The sequence below is a fragment of the Jaculus jaculus genome, chromosome 1, assembly GCF_020740685.1.
Source record: "Jaculus jaculus isolate mJacJac1 chromosome 1, mJacJac1.mat.Y.cur, whole genome shotgun sequence".
NCBI lineage: Eukaryota > Metazoa > Chordata > Mammalia > Rodentia > Dipodidae > Jaculus > Jaculus jaculus.
This window is the reverse complement of record NC_059102.1, coordinates 169,014,759-169,030,782: the sequence shown is the minus strand read 5'-3', so window position 1 is coordinate 169,030,782 and position 16,024 is coordinate 169,014,759. Positions and strand designations below refer to the sequence as shown.

Here is a 16,024-nt window from a genome sequence, read left to right as displayed (position 1 = left end):
GCCACTGTGTGATCCTCACCCTGTTCCTTAAACTCTTTCACTCTTAGTGGGTTTAATCTATGAAATGGGGGGAAAACATTAACTTAAATACTTGTTGGCAATAAAAGGAGCTAAACTCAGGAAGAGCTTGGCATGAGTTAAGGCACCATTACTTTCCTCCCTTGTCATTTGGTTGGTTCCAGAGAGGATTGGTGTTGATGAAGGGACCGGATGCAACAGGGAATTATCCCAGGAAGAGATGTGTAGGCTCTGGCCTAAGTCTGCTCTGTCCATTAGCAGTGGCATATCTTTAGAAAAGTCTTGCAACTATTCTAAACTCCAGTTTACTCTCAAATAGTAGTATGACCTATGTAGTATATGGCCTGCTGGTTGTTGTAAATATAAAATGAGAATGTCTAGCATAGTGCCTAACATAGCAAATTGTAACTCTTATCGCAATCTGTCTCCCAGTGTGTCTGTCAATAGGAAGAGCACATAGTTACTTTATTATAGAGTGTGGTCTGAAAATCTCCTTGAAATTGGGGTAAAGTAGATTGCAGATAATAGGGATTTGAGGAAGTGAAATGAAGGTTTTTTTTTCTTCTCCATATGACCAGGAGACATGCCCAGCACATTCTGTAGGATGTAGATAAGTAGATTTCTTAGGATGGCACTCATGATAAAACTTGCCTTTTGGTCTGGTTCAAGCAGCTCTCCCTTGATTATTTGCTGAGAACTGATAGTACAAATCACATGTTCGTCCTAGATGCATGTGCAAGATGCAGACAAGTCACAGGACCTGCAGCTTTTCAGAATGTGAGAAGGGCTCAGTGGTTAAAAGTGGCTTGCTGCACAAATCTGGTGACCAGAGAGGCAGAACCCTCAGAAGCTAGGTAAAACCTGACACAGGTAGCTCACACACCTGTAGCCGCAGCACCTCGATGGCAGAGGAAGTTCAGTAAGGAGACGTGTGAACCTCGCAGGGTGCTCAGTCTCACGTTCACAGCAGCAAAACACAAGAGAGACCCTTTCTCAAGGTAGAGGTTGATGACCGATACCCCAAGGATGTCTTCTGGCCTCTTCTGACACTTGCACTGTCATGAATGTGTGTGTGTACACATGGACGCACATGTACTCACAAGCTTACATATACATACAAAAAAAAAAAAAAGAATATGACTTGGTTGTAAAATTTGACCTCTCCATCTTTCAGTTGTTAGAGAAACGAACTGGCCAGAAACTGTTGAATGACAAAGCCCAGATTTTTCTCTTAATTTTCATCTGTCTTTATTTTCCTTATCATTTTCACAGTCGGCAGGAAGAGCAGAGTTTTTGAGGAAGTTTTGGAGACAAAATTATCAGGCATTTGTTGCCACTCACTCATTCTTGTATTGCTCATTCATGCACTCATTCAAATGTGTGAGTGGTCACTGTTTTCTAGTTGTGATGAGGGACTAGGGACACAGCACTCTATTTGGCAAGGTTCTGGCTCATTGGTGTCTTCCTGTGGGGGAGATAAGGTTTTAAAAAGTTATCATATGATAATAGAAGTTTCAGCAAGCTACTGTGGTACGGGAGAGGAAGTGTTACATTCTGTGTGAAGGAAGGCAGGTGTCTTTGGTTCTTCATTAGACCTGTACCTCAGGATCCCCTGAGGAGATCGTACGTGGACACATCCTATTCATAGAGACGGGAATGGCTCAGATGTGGGTTTCTGAAGCTCTCTCAGATGACCTTATTGCCGTCACTACAAAATGATGAGTAGCCTTTGAGGGCATAAGCAAGGAAGTAAGGGGTCAAGGCTGTGGAGGAATGCAAGCCTTGACACTCGTCACGAATGGCAGGTTGGCTGATGCAGCAGCCTGTGGGAGGGAGGAAGGGTGAGTTTTAAAAGTTTTGTTTGTTTATTTATTTATTTGAGAGTGTCAGAAAGAGAAAGAGGCAGACACACACACACACACACACACACACACACAGAGAGAGAGAGAGAGAGAGAGAGAGGCAGAGAGACAGATAGAGACAGAGAGACAGAGAATGGGTGCGTCAGGGCCTCCAGCCACCGCAAATGAACTCCAGATGCATGGGCCACTTTGTACATCTGGCTTACGTGGGTCCTGGGGAATTGAACCTTGAACTGTGGTCCTTAGGCTTCACAGGCAAGCATTTAACTGCTAAACCATCTTTCCAGCCCCAGAAGGGTCACCTTTGCTCTGAGTCTGTGACCCGGGGCAGTTGTGTGGTATATCACTTAGGGATGCTTTTGAGTAAGTGGCTTAAACAATAACATGTGATATGCACCTGTAATCCCAGTGCTGCGGAGGTGAAGACAGAAGGATCCCTGAAACTTGCTGCCTGGCTGGTATAGACAAATCTGTGAGTTGCCAGCTTGGCATGAGACTCCGTCTCAAAAACTAAGGTGGAAGAGTGATTGAGGAAGACCCCTGATGTCAACTTCTGTCCTACATGTACACACGTGTGTGCACATACAAGTGTACCCACAAATATGAGATGTCAGCATTGTACCTGGACTGAGTGAGGACCCAAAATAAAAGGTGTGCATCGCTGCTTGGCCTCTTTCTGTAGCACATTTTTCTCACCATGGGCTCAGAGGTGTAATTCCACTTCAGAAATTATCCAGCACCAAGCTTATTTTACTGAGTGGTCACAAGCTGTTAGATTCAAGAAACAGGCACCCTTAGATGTTCTCTGTGGGTGGAGCATTAAATAATTTGTGGGGCTGGAGAGATGGTTCAGTGGTTAAAGGTACTGGCTTGCAAAGCTTGGCAGTCTGGGTTTGATTCCCCAGTACCCACATGAAGCCAGATGCACAAAGAGGTGCATGTGTGTGGAGAGGCATGAAGCCCTAGTGTGCCCGTATTCTCTCTTTCTCTCTCCTAAATACATAAGTAAATAAAAAATTAAAAAGAATTTGTGCCCGTGTTATGAAAACACCACAGTTACAGCTCCATTTGGCTTCATGTGGCAGCAGCACCCCCAAATCCTTTATCAGGGAGGGATAATTACCGTCCTCTGAGCTGGCTTTCCTTGTGGTCTCCTGCTTGTACTGGGCCACATGGTTATGACCATATTTAGTCGAAAGAGACACCAAGAAAGTGAGTACTGCCCTGCCCTGTGCCTGTGGAACACATGGTGGGGACTACCGGGGAGAACCAGGATACATCAGTACATTAAGCATAGAGAGCCATGTGCCAGTCATGAGATGGGTCACCTCCACCTTATTTGCCTGGGCCCAGAAGTCACGACAGAGGAAGGGGTGACAGGGACACTGTTCTCATGGCTAGCCTGAAAACCACTTCCATGGAGATGGCAACAGGCACTGTGCTCACTCAAACCTCATCAAAACAGACAGCCAGAGACTAAAGAGAAAGTCACACTAAATCAGATCCTTAACCTGCCTGCCAGGCTCAGGGAACATTGTGGAAGAGGGGGCAGAAAGATTATAAGAGCCTTAGGGTGGGTGGGAATAGCATGAGGCATAATGTTTCCTCCCACCTTTTCCAGCCTGAAGCCTCTTGGTTCCCCACAGTGAATAACAATAACCCCACTGAAGAAGACCCTCAGCAGAATGGGGTGGGGGCAAGGGAGCCTAATGTACAAACTTTTTATTAAAAAATCAATAAATAAGGGCTGGAGAGATGGCATAGCAGTTAAGCGCTTGCCTGTGAAGCCTAAGGACCCCAGTTCGAGGCTCGTTTCCCCAGGTCCCACGTTAGCCAGATGCACAAAGGGGCGCACGCATCTGGAGTTTGTTTGCAGAGGCTGGAAGCCCTGGCGCGCCCATTCTCTCTCTCTCCCTCTATCTGTCTTTCTCTCTGTGTCTGTCGCTCTCAAATAAATAAATAAATTTAAAAAAAAATTAAAAAAAAAATAAAAATAAAAAGTGAGTACTTAGCAAAGGGACAAGATAAGGTTACCAGGATGGCCATAGAGCTTAGCGTGATGCACCCTCTGGGGAGGACCACAGCGCTGCCCAAACACAACCCAGGACTGTAAGAAGAACCAGAGAGGAGTGGAGGGTGGCTGTGTGGTGGGTCAGTCAGAGCATTCATCCTGGATGGTGACGTGAGGTGCAAAAAGGCTTCTGTGGTCAAGTGCCTGAAAAAATTCCTAGTTTTATCTCAGAAATTAAAAAATGCACATTTTATTTTATTTTTTACAATGCAATCAAATTCTATAAAGCAAATATAAATGCAATCACCTCAAGTAAAAACTTGTAGGGCTGGAGAGATGGGTTAGTGGTTAAGGAACTTGCTTGCAAAGCCTAAGGACCCAGGTTCAATTTCCCATGTAATCCAGACACACAAGGTGGAACATGCATTTGGAGTTCATTTGCAGTGGTCAAAGGCCCTGGTATATCCATTGTCTTTCTCTATCTGCCTCTTTCTCTGTCACTCTAATAAATAAATAAAATTAAATTTAAAAAATTACCAAGAAACTTTCCAATACTCGAGTCCCTCATGTCCTCTCTCCACTGAATTCCTTCATTTTCCCACCAAGTTTCTTCTATCTTGATGTCATCATTGTTTTTCCTCCTTCTGTTATTCAGTCCTTTTGCAGCATCTGCCACTGTGAGGTCATGAATATCAAGGCCACTTTGTGTCTGGAAGACAGTATTGTAAGCATTTCTCCCTTTTCTTTGGCTTTTACATTCTTTCTGCCACCTCTTCTGTGATGGTCCCTGAGCCTTGGAGGGTGTGATGGATATGTCTCACTTATGGCTGAATACTCCACTGTCACTTTTCAGCACTTTGGTGAGTTTTTAGTCACCTTAGTGGTGACCACCATCTGAACAGCTAAGCTTCGTTAACCAAAAGTGAGATTGACATTAACATATGAACAGAAATGTAAGAATTTGGAGGGCAGTTTGGTGGGCATGATATATCCATTTATCCAGACAATATTACTAGTTTCTCCTTAGAGCTTATGACCTTCCAAACCATAGGCTTAAATTTTATTTATTTATTTTTTATTTATTTATTTGAGAGTGACAGACAGACAGAGGCAGATAGAGAGAAAATGGGCACGCCAGGGCCTCCAGCTACTGCAGACGAACTCCAGACGTGTGTGCTCCTTTGTGCATCTGGCTAACGTGAGTCCTAGGGAACTGAACCTCCTCAAATGGGGGTCCTTTGGCTTCACAGGCAAGCGCTCAACAGCTAAGCCATCTCTCTAGCCCAAACCATAGGCTTTTGATTAGGTTTTCAGCACAAGGTAGAAATTCCTTCAAATCCAATCAGAGACCAGTTGGTTTTCCCTATAATAGACATGCCACCATTGCCCCACTTGGTACATTTGACCTGATTAGCCAGCTGTAAAGCTTGCAGGGTGCTTTACTGGTTATTGTGGTTGATGACTCTTCTCACCCAGTAGGCTGCATAGGTCTTTTTCAGCATCCTGATAGCTAGTTAGCAGGGAAGAGGCTTCCAGCTGAGCTCCAGCTTGATTTCTCAGTTTCCTGCAGCCCAAGTATGTGAAATCTTCAATAATAAAGTCTTATCATCTAGTTCTGATGAGCAACCAAGAACCTTGTCAGTAGTCTGTTATGTTTTAAAGGCACCAGAGTCCTCCCTGACCAACAACTCTCTGAAAGGTATCCCATACCTGGCACTGATTTTTTTTAAAATAACAATCTATGATTTCTGGGCACAACATTATCCACTTCCACAGGAGGCTTCTTCTACAGGATACTTCTGCCCCAAATTTTTTTGTTTTATTTTTATTTATTTGAGAGCAACAGCAGAGAGAAAAGGCAGAGGGTGGGGGGAGGGGAGAATGAGAATGGGCATGCTGGGGCCTCTAGCTACTGCAAATGAATTGCAGACACATACACCCCCTTGTGCACCTGGCTAACATGGGTCCTGGGAAATCGAGCTTCAAACCTGGGTCCTTAGGCCTCTCAGGCAAGCGCTTAACTGCTAAGCCATCTCTCCATCCCAAATTCTCTTTTTTAACACACACACACATCATATTAACTATATGTAACATATATATTAGCTAGTGAAGAAGTAATTTTCCATATGGCTTACTCATAAATTTTAAATTTTGGTTAATCTCTCATCCACTCTTTTCCTCTGTCTCTTTCCCTTAGAGAGTAAGGACTCTTTTTTTTTTTATTTTTTATTTTTTTTATTTGAGAGCGACAGATGATGGAGGGGGAGAGAGAGAGAATGGGCACGCCAAGGCTTCCAGCCACTGCAAATGAACTCCAGACACGTGTGCCCCCTTGTGCATCTGGCTAACGTGGGACCTGGGGAACCGAGCCTCGAACTGGGGTCCTTAGGCTTCACAGGCAAACGCTTAACCGCTAAGCCATCTCTCCAGCCCGAGAGTAACAACTCTTAATTAATGGTATTAACACCCTAATCAAAAGACAAAGAGACCAACAGCTGGGTCAGAAAACAGGATCTATCCTTTTTCTGTCTTCAAGAGACTCACTTCATAGTCAAAGACAGACACTGTCAGGCCGAAAGGATGTAAAAATATGTTCTAAATGAATGGAACCAGGAAACAAGCAGTCATGGCTGTTCTGAAAAAATAGTCTTCAAATCCAAATAATTAGAATAGGAAAAGGTTACTTCAGGCTGATCACTGGAATAATTAACCAAGAGGATATTACAATTCTAAACATATACACACCAAACACAGATGCACTTAATTTTATATACCAAATTTACTACATAAAGTCAGGGACAAATCCCAAAACAATAATAGCAGGCAACTTTTAGTGTCCCATTATCACCAGTACACAGGCCATCTAGTTAGAAAACAAAGAAACAAGGAGCTTAATAGACACCATAGAACAAATGGACCTAACAGCTATTTACAGAACATGCCATCCAAATTACAGAATGCACATTCTTAGAAGCTCATGGAACTTCCTCTAAAAGTGATCACATATTAGGACACAAAGCAAGTCTCAACAACTTTACGAAAATTGAAGTAATGTCTCGAATTTTATTTGACCACCATTCAGTATTACTAGATAACCTAGAGAAGACATGTGAACTCCAGGAGATTGAATAACACACTATTAAACAATGGATGGCTCATTGAAGAAATCAAGAAGGAAGGAGGAGCACTCTGACCCTCCAGACAGCTGCCTTCCACTCCTGCCCTGTTCCTTTTTAACAGTCCTGGGTTGTATTTGGGTTGTTGTATGATCCTCCCCAGACATTTATGGCTAAGTAATACTCTATTTGTGGTGCGTGTGCGTGTGTGTGTGTGTGGTTTTTAAAATCCATTCATCTGTTGGCACTTAGGATTATGCCACATCCTGGCAACTATGAATATTGCCATAGGAAACATGAATGTGTAAGAATCTCCATGGCATGCTGACTTAATCCTTCAGGTTTATTTCTAGGTTTATTTCATATATAAACTTTTATTTTTAGCTTTTAAAGAATTGTCATGCTGATTTTCTTTTGATTTTTTTTGATATTTTTAAAACATTGAGAACCTTAATATATGAAATACAGTAATTTGATCGTGTTCCTGTCCCTTTATCCTTTTTTTGTCCCCTCTCCCTTGTCCCCGTCCCCAGGACCCCCTTCTTTTAAGGTAGTCCTTCCTCTGTTTTGTTGCCTTATTCCTTTTGCCCTCTTCTGTCCTCCGTGTCAAAATGTTGGTGGACTCAGAACTGTGCTGGGGGTGATAGTAACCACCATGGGTCATGAGAACACCATTTAGTTCATGTTGGGAGGACAGTGCCTCAAGACATGGCTATGTACCCTGTGGCTCTTAATTGTTTCTGCCTGTTCTGCAGTGTTCCCTGAGCCTTGGAGGGCGTGGCAGAAATCTCCTTTACTGTTGAGATCTCCTCAGATTCTTCTTTTCCACTTAGATGAGTTTTGAGTACCATCAGCTCCATAGAGAGTCCTCTGGCTAGCATTCCCAGTGTGGTAGTTTGAATGTGAAGTGTCTCCCATAGCCTCAAGTGTTTGTGGTTAAATGTCACATTCAGTCCCCACCTGGGAGAGCCTTGCTGGAGGAGGGGTGGCACTGGTGGTGGGACTGGAGGTTTATTAGCCCAGCTCCAAGTCCAGTGCTTAGACTGCTTCCACCCAGATATGTGAAAGATGGGATGCTGAGCCTCTGTCTTCCTTGCCATGTTGAAGCGTTTCCTTGAGACTGTAAGCTGAAATAAACCCTTTTCCCCTGTAAGCTGCTTTTGGTCAGCTTTTCAAAGTAGTTCTTCCTCTGTCCCAACAACAAGAAAGTAATTGCAGCACTAACTGCTTATAAAGGCTCCTTTATGCCTTGTACACACTCGTATGTGTGTGAGTGTAGGCATGCTTGTGCCACGGTGTGTAGTGAAGATCACAGGACAACTTTAGCTGTTAGTCTTCATTTCCATCTTGCTAGAGGCAGGGTCTCTTGTTCACAGCTGTACAAACCAGGCTAGCTGGCCTCTGAGCTTCAGGACTCTCCTCTCTCCACCCCCCATCTGCTGTAGGGGGGCCGGGATGACAGATGCTAGCTGTACAGTGTGGGTTCTAGGGATCTGAACTCGGGTCATCATGTGTACACAGCAAGTATGCTTCTGCCCATTGAGCCGTTTCCCTAACTGAACATTTGTTGTTGTTTGAGTGGTAGCTCTTCTGACTGGGGTGAGATAGAATTTCAGGATTGGTTTGATTTGCATTAGAAGCTACATTTTATGTTTGATCAGTGGCAATGCATGTGCTGAAGCCTAATCTGGATCTGGGACTTTAGAGCCTCCAGTATGTGAGGAATATGTTCTTGTTTAATTCACCTGTCTGTGATGCCCCCCCCGCCACCCCGCAAAGGAATCCAAGTAGATAAGACAGGAGGTACTAGTCAAGGGCCAGTCTCCTGTTTTCAGATGTATCTGCTCTGTGGCCTCTACTTTCACTTGATAGACTCCTCCTCCAGGGTTCCAGCAGAGCCCAAGCTTTCTGCCCTGGTGGCCTCAGCTTCCTTCTCTGGGCCTCTAGCTTGCTGTGGCTCATTTTCAGAGAATTCTGTGTCTGACGATTTTTTTGTGCTATACTACTTTGGCTAAAATAACTAGATAGGTTTTCATATTCCTGTTTAAAATTTTAAGTGATGCAAAGCCCAGATAGACTTAATTGAGTTGAGATTATTGTCCAAGAAAACTTGTTTTCCCTAGTCAGCATAACTCTGAGATCATTCTTTTCTTTCCTTTTTCTTTTCTTCTTCTTCTTTTTTTTTTTTTTTTTTCCAGGTAAGGTCTCATTCTAGCTCAAGGTGACCTGGAATTCATTATGTAGTCTCAGGGTGGCCTTAAACTCATGTGATTCTCCTACCTCTTCCCCCCCCCCCCCCCAGTGCTGGGATTAAAGGTGTGTGCCACTATAACTTTTTTTTGTTTGTTTGTTTACTTTTCAAGGTAGGGTCTCACTCTAGTCCAGGCTGACCTGGAATTCACTATGGAGTCTCAGGGTGGCCTTGAACTCACAGTGATCTTCCTACCTCTGCCTCCTGAATGCTGGGATTAAAGGCATGCAACATCACACCTGGCTATTCTTTTCTTTTCTTTTTTTGAGGTAGGGTCTCACTGTAGCCCATGCTGACCTGGAATTCACTATGGAGTCTCAGGGTGGCCTTGAACTCACAGTAATCCTCCTACCTCTTCCTCCTGAGTGCTGGGATTAAAGGCATGCGCCACCACACACGGTCTTTTCTTTTTTTAAGAGATAGACACAAAGAGGGAGGGAGGCAGATGAGACAGAGAGAGAGAATGAGAATATGAATGGGTACACCAGGGCCTTTTGCCACTGCAAATGAATTCCAGACACATGTGCCACCTAGTGCATCTGGCTTACATGGGTACTGGGGAATTGAATCTGGGTTTTTAGGCTTTGCAGGCAAGCACCTTAACCTCTAAGCAATTTCTCCAGTCCTCATTCTTTTCTTTTAATTCATAAAAAGAGAGTTTATGGTTTAGAAAGTTGGCTCATTGGATAAAGCACTTTATGTGCAACTCTGAGTATCTCATTTTGGATCTCCAGACCTCATATAAAAGCCAGAAATGGTGGCGGGCTTCTGTTAATACGAGTGTAGCTAGAAGTGGAGACAGAAGAATATTTTGTAATCTTGCAAATGGAATGATAAACAATGAGAACCTTCCTCAAATGACATAGATGTCAAGGATAGACATGAAAGTTGTCCTCTGCCTCCATGTGGTGCATGCCTATAGACCCTCTCCCCACATACATACATACATATATACATGTAAAACCTCTTAGGGACTTCCTGTCTGTTGCTTGGTTGACTGAGGTGTGTCTTTCCTTTCTCAGCAGAGTTTGCTTTCTAAAGCAAAGAGGACTTGGATGAGAAGTTCCAGCATGGAGACTGTTTTGGATTGTGTTCTTGAGGAAAGGCAAAGTTATATGGGTTGTGAAAGGGAGGGATCCTTTATTCGATGCAAACCACATTAGTATTGTCAAAATAGGGGTCACACATGGTAAATTTTATTTATTTACTTATTTATTTATTTTGAGGTAGGATCTTACTGTAGCCCAGGCTGACCTAAGACTTAATCTGTAGCTCCAGGTTGGCCTTGAACTCATAGTAATCTTCCCACTTCAGCCTTCCGAATACTGGGATTACAGGTGTGCACCACCACTCCCACAATAAATTTTAAGTAAATAAATAAATGTGCAAGAATTAATGCCCAGCTAGAAGCACAAAGTTCATAGGGATTTAGGAGATGCACAGACTAATTTTTAAGGAGAATAAAGGTTATTGCTTAACCTTCCACCTTACCCCTACCACAGCCTGCCAGTATTTTCTGTTGTCTAGTTAGATTCCACTGGAGAATTAGGTTCCAGGGGAAGAGGGCATCCATAACTTCAAAATAACTACCTCTTTTTAGTTAGATGAGAGTGGTCAGTCTAATATGGTCATTATAATTAGCAATGCCCAACATGAAGAGTGGCTGGCTTGCCATCCTTAGATTTCCATGAGTGGTTACTGATGACTCAAGTGTATTTTTTAGCATTAGGATTGCTGTAAGAAATAGTTAAATGAAGTAGTTAAATAATAAATAAATTAAATAATTAAATCTTACAGAACATATATAGTAATCTGATTCAGGTGGAATGCACATGAACTTCAGGAGCCTTCTGTGGGGTTCTTGGTAGCTTACGTGGCTTAAGAGGGAGGGTTTGAGCTCTTAACAAATTAATGAGTTCAAAGCCCAGTGTTTTTTTTTTCTCTGAAATACAGCTTGAGTAAGCTCCTTTCTTGTGTCTCGATGGTGACCTCACAGAGGTATTGGGAAGGGCCTGCTTTCTCTTCTGCTATTTGTTCAACTAATATATGATCACGTGGGGTAATGTCAGCATGCTTAACCCTCCCACCACACCATGTACTAATTAGGCTTTTATCTTTACTTTATTTATTTTTTGTTTATTTATTTGCAAGGAAAGAGAGAGTGTGACAGAGAATGAATGTGAGAATGAGAACAGATACATCAGCCTTTGCAAATGAACTTCAGATGTATGTGCTCCTTTGTGCATTTGGCTTTTTTTGGGTACTGGGTTATGGAACCTGGGTCTTTAGGCTTTGCAGGCAAGTGCCTTAATTACTAAGCTATATTTTCTGTCCCCAAACTCAGCTTTAAATATTGGATACTTCTCAGTTTTCTATAAGGCTTTCCCTTAGCTCCATCATTTTCTGAATATCTGGCACATACACAAAAGGAAGTCACATGTAGTCACCTCATGAGATACTCAGAAATTCATTATTGAGGGAAATGAACACTTCCATGGAAAAAAACAATGACATAAAATTCAAAGAAAGGAGCTTTGTGATTAACCAGCTGCCCATCCTGAAGTCCTGAAGTTTAAAAAAAATTATTTATTTATTTTCAAGGAAAGATAGAGAGAGAGAGAAGGAGAGAGAATGGGTACACCAGGGGCCCCAGCCACTGCAAATGAACTCCAGATGCATGTGCTGCTTTGTGCATCAGGTTTTACATGGGTACTGGGGAATGGAACCTAGGCTGTTAAGCATTACAGGCAAGTGCCTTAACCACTGAACCATTGCCCCAGCCATTTTTTTTAAAATATGGCGAATTGATTTAAGTATCTAATCAAAGTTCCTGAAATGCCTCTTTTGGTGAGACTGTTAAGGACAGAGGAGAGCAGCTATAGCATGAAAGGGTGGTGGTAGGAGGTGCTCCCTGGGCCCAGGACATCAGAAGGCAGGCTGAAGACAAAAGAGCCAGGACCACATGCCTGTAGTGACTCTGTACTTGAGGTAAAATAGGCTCATCCTAACAATTTCCTATGTCCTCTCTTTCTACCATTGACCAGAATTTGGGTCAGGCTAATTTTCCAGAAGATATTTTCTAAGACTATCAATCCATTGATCACCACAAATCTACAGCTATATGGCTTGTTAAAATTGGTTAAACACATCTTAAATTTGAAATCATTTTAAAATTTGTTAAGCCAACTTTAAATTGCTTAGTGCATTTTATTCTTGAAAGTCTTTCCCATTCCTTGATCTCATAAAACTCTGTAGTTATTTTGGCAAGACATTTGTGTAATGGAGGTAGAAATATGAAGTGAACCTGTGACATTTTATGAGCTGCATGTACCAGTGTTTGAGGAAAAAAAGGGAAAAGCAGAGGCCAGTGTTTTAGAGAACCACCAGTGTTTACAGGGTATCACCGAGCCTTTTTATATAGCAGTGGATTCTACTGAAAGTGAAACAGTATGGAGAATTAAAAATAAAAGTATAAAATAAAAATATAAAAAAAAATTAAAAATACCATTTGTACTTTGAGTGCTATGCCTACTACCAGCTATGTGGTTTGTGAAGTCTTAAAGTTTAGTTTTCTCATTTGAATAATGCCACTAATACAGTTAAAATGCCTCACAAATATTTGAGTGGTGTGGCGTTATAATGTAAGATGTTGTCCACAGAGTCATGTATTTGTATACTTAATCTCCAGCTGGTGGCATGGTTTGGGAACCTTTAGGAGGTAGAGTCTCGCTGGAGGAAGTGTCATTGGAGGTGGTCTGGAAGGTGTTATATTCACTCTCTGCTTCCTCCCTGCTGCTGTGAAGATGGGTGCTAGTTTTCTGTTTCCCTTATGCTGTGATGGACAGTGCTGCTCAAAACTGTGAGCTAACATAAACTCTTTCTGGGATGGAAAGATGGCTCAGTGGTTAAGGAGCTTGCCTACAAAGCCTAATGACCTGGGTTGATTCCCCAGTACCTGCATAAGCGAGATGCACAAGGTGATAGATGTATCTGGAGTTCAGTTGTGGTGGCTGGAGACCGTGGTGTGCCCATTCATTCTCTATCTCTTTCTACCTCTTTTCTCTTTCAAATAAATAAATAAACTCCTTCTCTAAGCTGTTTCCCCAGGAATGAGAAAGTAACTGAACCAAGTAGCCATGCATGTGTTTATTTATACTATGATATGATTACATTAACATTTTATTCTATATCTTTAAGCAAGTGATTATTTTGTCAAACTAGGCCACATCTAAGCCAACTTGGTTACAGAGGGAGACATTCATTGTTCAAATGGCAGAAATACTGACGTGAGGCTTAGAGAGCTGAAGCTTTAGTTCTCTATTCTGTCCACTTTAGAGAGCTGCTAACAGGTTTTAGAAAGTGGTGAGCCATTGAGCAGAAGGGTACACAGGCCTTGTGTCTGTATCCCAGGTATTAGGATTGCACTGTCCTGGGTTTCACAAGGGTCCCTTTGGTAAATTGTTATGGTACTGATGCACCCTTCATCTTGTCATGAGGTGGATAGACACCTGGGGTCCTGAGATCTCTGCTCTGTGTGTGTGCTTTGCTGCAGGGAACAGGGTGCCCAGGCAGCTGTTGCTCTGGAGGGATGTGGGGATGGCTTGGTGCTTAGTTAGCAGAGTCCTGCCATGGTCTGTATGTCAAAATGAAAGACTGTTGGAAATACTCTCTGACACATCATGTAGTCACTTAACAAAGGGGTTTAGTGGAAGGGGCATGGGGGAGGGGAGACAAAAGAAAGTTCTGAGAGAAGATTATGATCAAAATTCATTATGACAGTTGTCAATAAAAAGTAAAATGAAGGCTGGAGAGATGGCTTAGTGATTAAGGCATTTGCAAAGCCAAAGGACCACAGTTTGATTCCCCAGTACCAGTAAGCCAGTTGCACAAGGTGGTGCATGCATCTGGAGTTTGCAGTGGCTGGAGCATGTCCATTCTCTCTCTCTCTCTCTCTCTCTCTCACTTGCTTGCTCTTTGCCTCTTTCTCTCAAATAAATAAGTTTTAAATTGTTTTAAAAAAGTAAAAAGAGAGAGGGAGAGGGAGGGAGGGAAGAGAGAGAGAAAGAGAGAGAGAGAGAATTCATTGACGTCTTCCATAAATATGAGCAATATACCCTGATGGAGTATAGATTATTTTTTTTTAAACATTTATTTATTTATTTGAGAGAGAGAATATGAATGGATGCTCCAGGGCCTCTAGCCACTGCAAATGAACTCCAGATGCATGTACCTCCTTGTGCATCTGGCTTATGAGGGCCTGGAGAATCAAACTGGGGTCCTTTGGCTTTGCAGGCAAACTCCTTAACCACTAAGCCATCTCTCCAGCCTGAGTAAGGATTTTTTTTTTTTTTTCGAGGTAGGGTCTCACTCTGGTCCAGGCTGACCTGGAATTAACTCTGTAGTCTCAGGGTGGCCTTGAACTCATGGCGATCCTCCTATCTCTGCCTCCCGAGTGCTGGGATTAAAGGCATGCACCACCAGGCCCGGCTCTGAGTAAGGATTTTTAATGACTGTCCTGTTGAGAGGAACTTACCAGAGAATGGAGAGGTCCCTCAAGCCAGCTCAAACCAGAAGGTGGGGCCCCTTTCAGCAGGAAGCTCTGCTAAATGTTCATCTCATCTGTGGACATATTCTCTCTCACTGATGGTGAAAGCTATCGTCTTTCTGGTTATAGATTGAGGAAACTCGGCTCAATATTGACAAGATCTCAGAACATGTGGAGGAAGCTAAGAAACTCTACAGTATCATTCTCTCTGCACCGATTCCAGAGCCAAGTGAGTGTTTACGGAGTTGAGTCACTGGATGGCGACCCTTTGCACTGGGGCCGAGCCAGGCTTGTTTTCCTCCCCTCTGGGAAGGCAGGGAGTGTACACATTACCTTGCACTAATGTACACACCCTCCCATCTATTTCCTTTTCCTTCTCTGACCTTACACACTCCTGGCCACTGTCACCTCTTCACCTCATGGTCCTACTTGAACCATTGACCAAACTTCTCTACTTCCCAGCTCATAGCTCATGGCTAGCAATGACTCAGTGCTTCTTATATGCCCACACTGGGTCTCATCTTGACTAAAGTGCTTTTACTAGTCCCTTTCCAAATCCTGCCAGACCAAGTGAGTTTTTCAACTTTATTTTTACATTGATACAAGATTGTGTGTGTGTGTGTGTGTGTGTGTGTGTGTGTGTGTGTGTGTGTGTGTATGAAATCTATAAGGCAGCCATTTAGTGCTACTATCCTAAGCACAGTATGAGAGAAAACGCAGTTTTTATTTATTTATTCTTCTTTTTCCTCATGAGGTGTTCTAGAAGGGTTCAAGCTCAAAGAAATCCATCTTGTCACTTAACTCACATTTGTTACTACTAAGCCACACTTTTTTTCCTCCCAGTTGCTCCATATTTGGGGAGCACAATTTAGGGTTGTATTTTATGTTCCACAAGAATAGGAAATAAGCCTGAGCCTGTCTGTGATTTTCCATCAAAAGCTCATTAAGACCTGAAACTTCAAGGTGGAACATTTCAGCAGAGCCTTTGGAAACTAAGCCACGATCATACCTTCCTGTCATTTCAGTCCCATCTACATAGACTTTAGCCAGACGAACCTCTGGTTATTTCTCAAACACTTCTCATTTCCCACAGCCTCCTATTGCACACCTTACTAGTACTCATTCTCCATAGCCCCACTGTTCATACCTTGAGCAGAACACATTCTTTAAAAAAGATATTTATTTATTTATTTACAAGCAGGGAGAGAGATAGGGAGAACA

General features: G+C 42.7%; 1 protein-coding gene across 7 annotated transcripts in view; it reads left to right on the top strand.

The window, feature by feature from the left end:
- Nucleotides 1-16,024, top strand: part of Stx3 (syntaxin 3) — a 54,771-nt gene that overhangs the window by 21,845 nt on the left and 16,902 nt on the right. For all 7 annotated transcript variants that reach the window (XM_045134643.1, XM_045134612.1, XM_045134653.1 and 4 more), the window contains exon 3: nt 14,933-15,032. In XM_045134643.1, the coding sequence (XP_044990578.1) occupies nt 14,933-15,032 (100 nt within the window). The remainder of the gene's footprint in view (nt 1-14,932; nt 15,033-16,024) is intronic.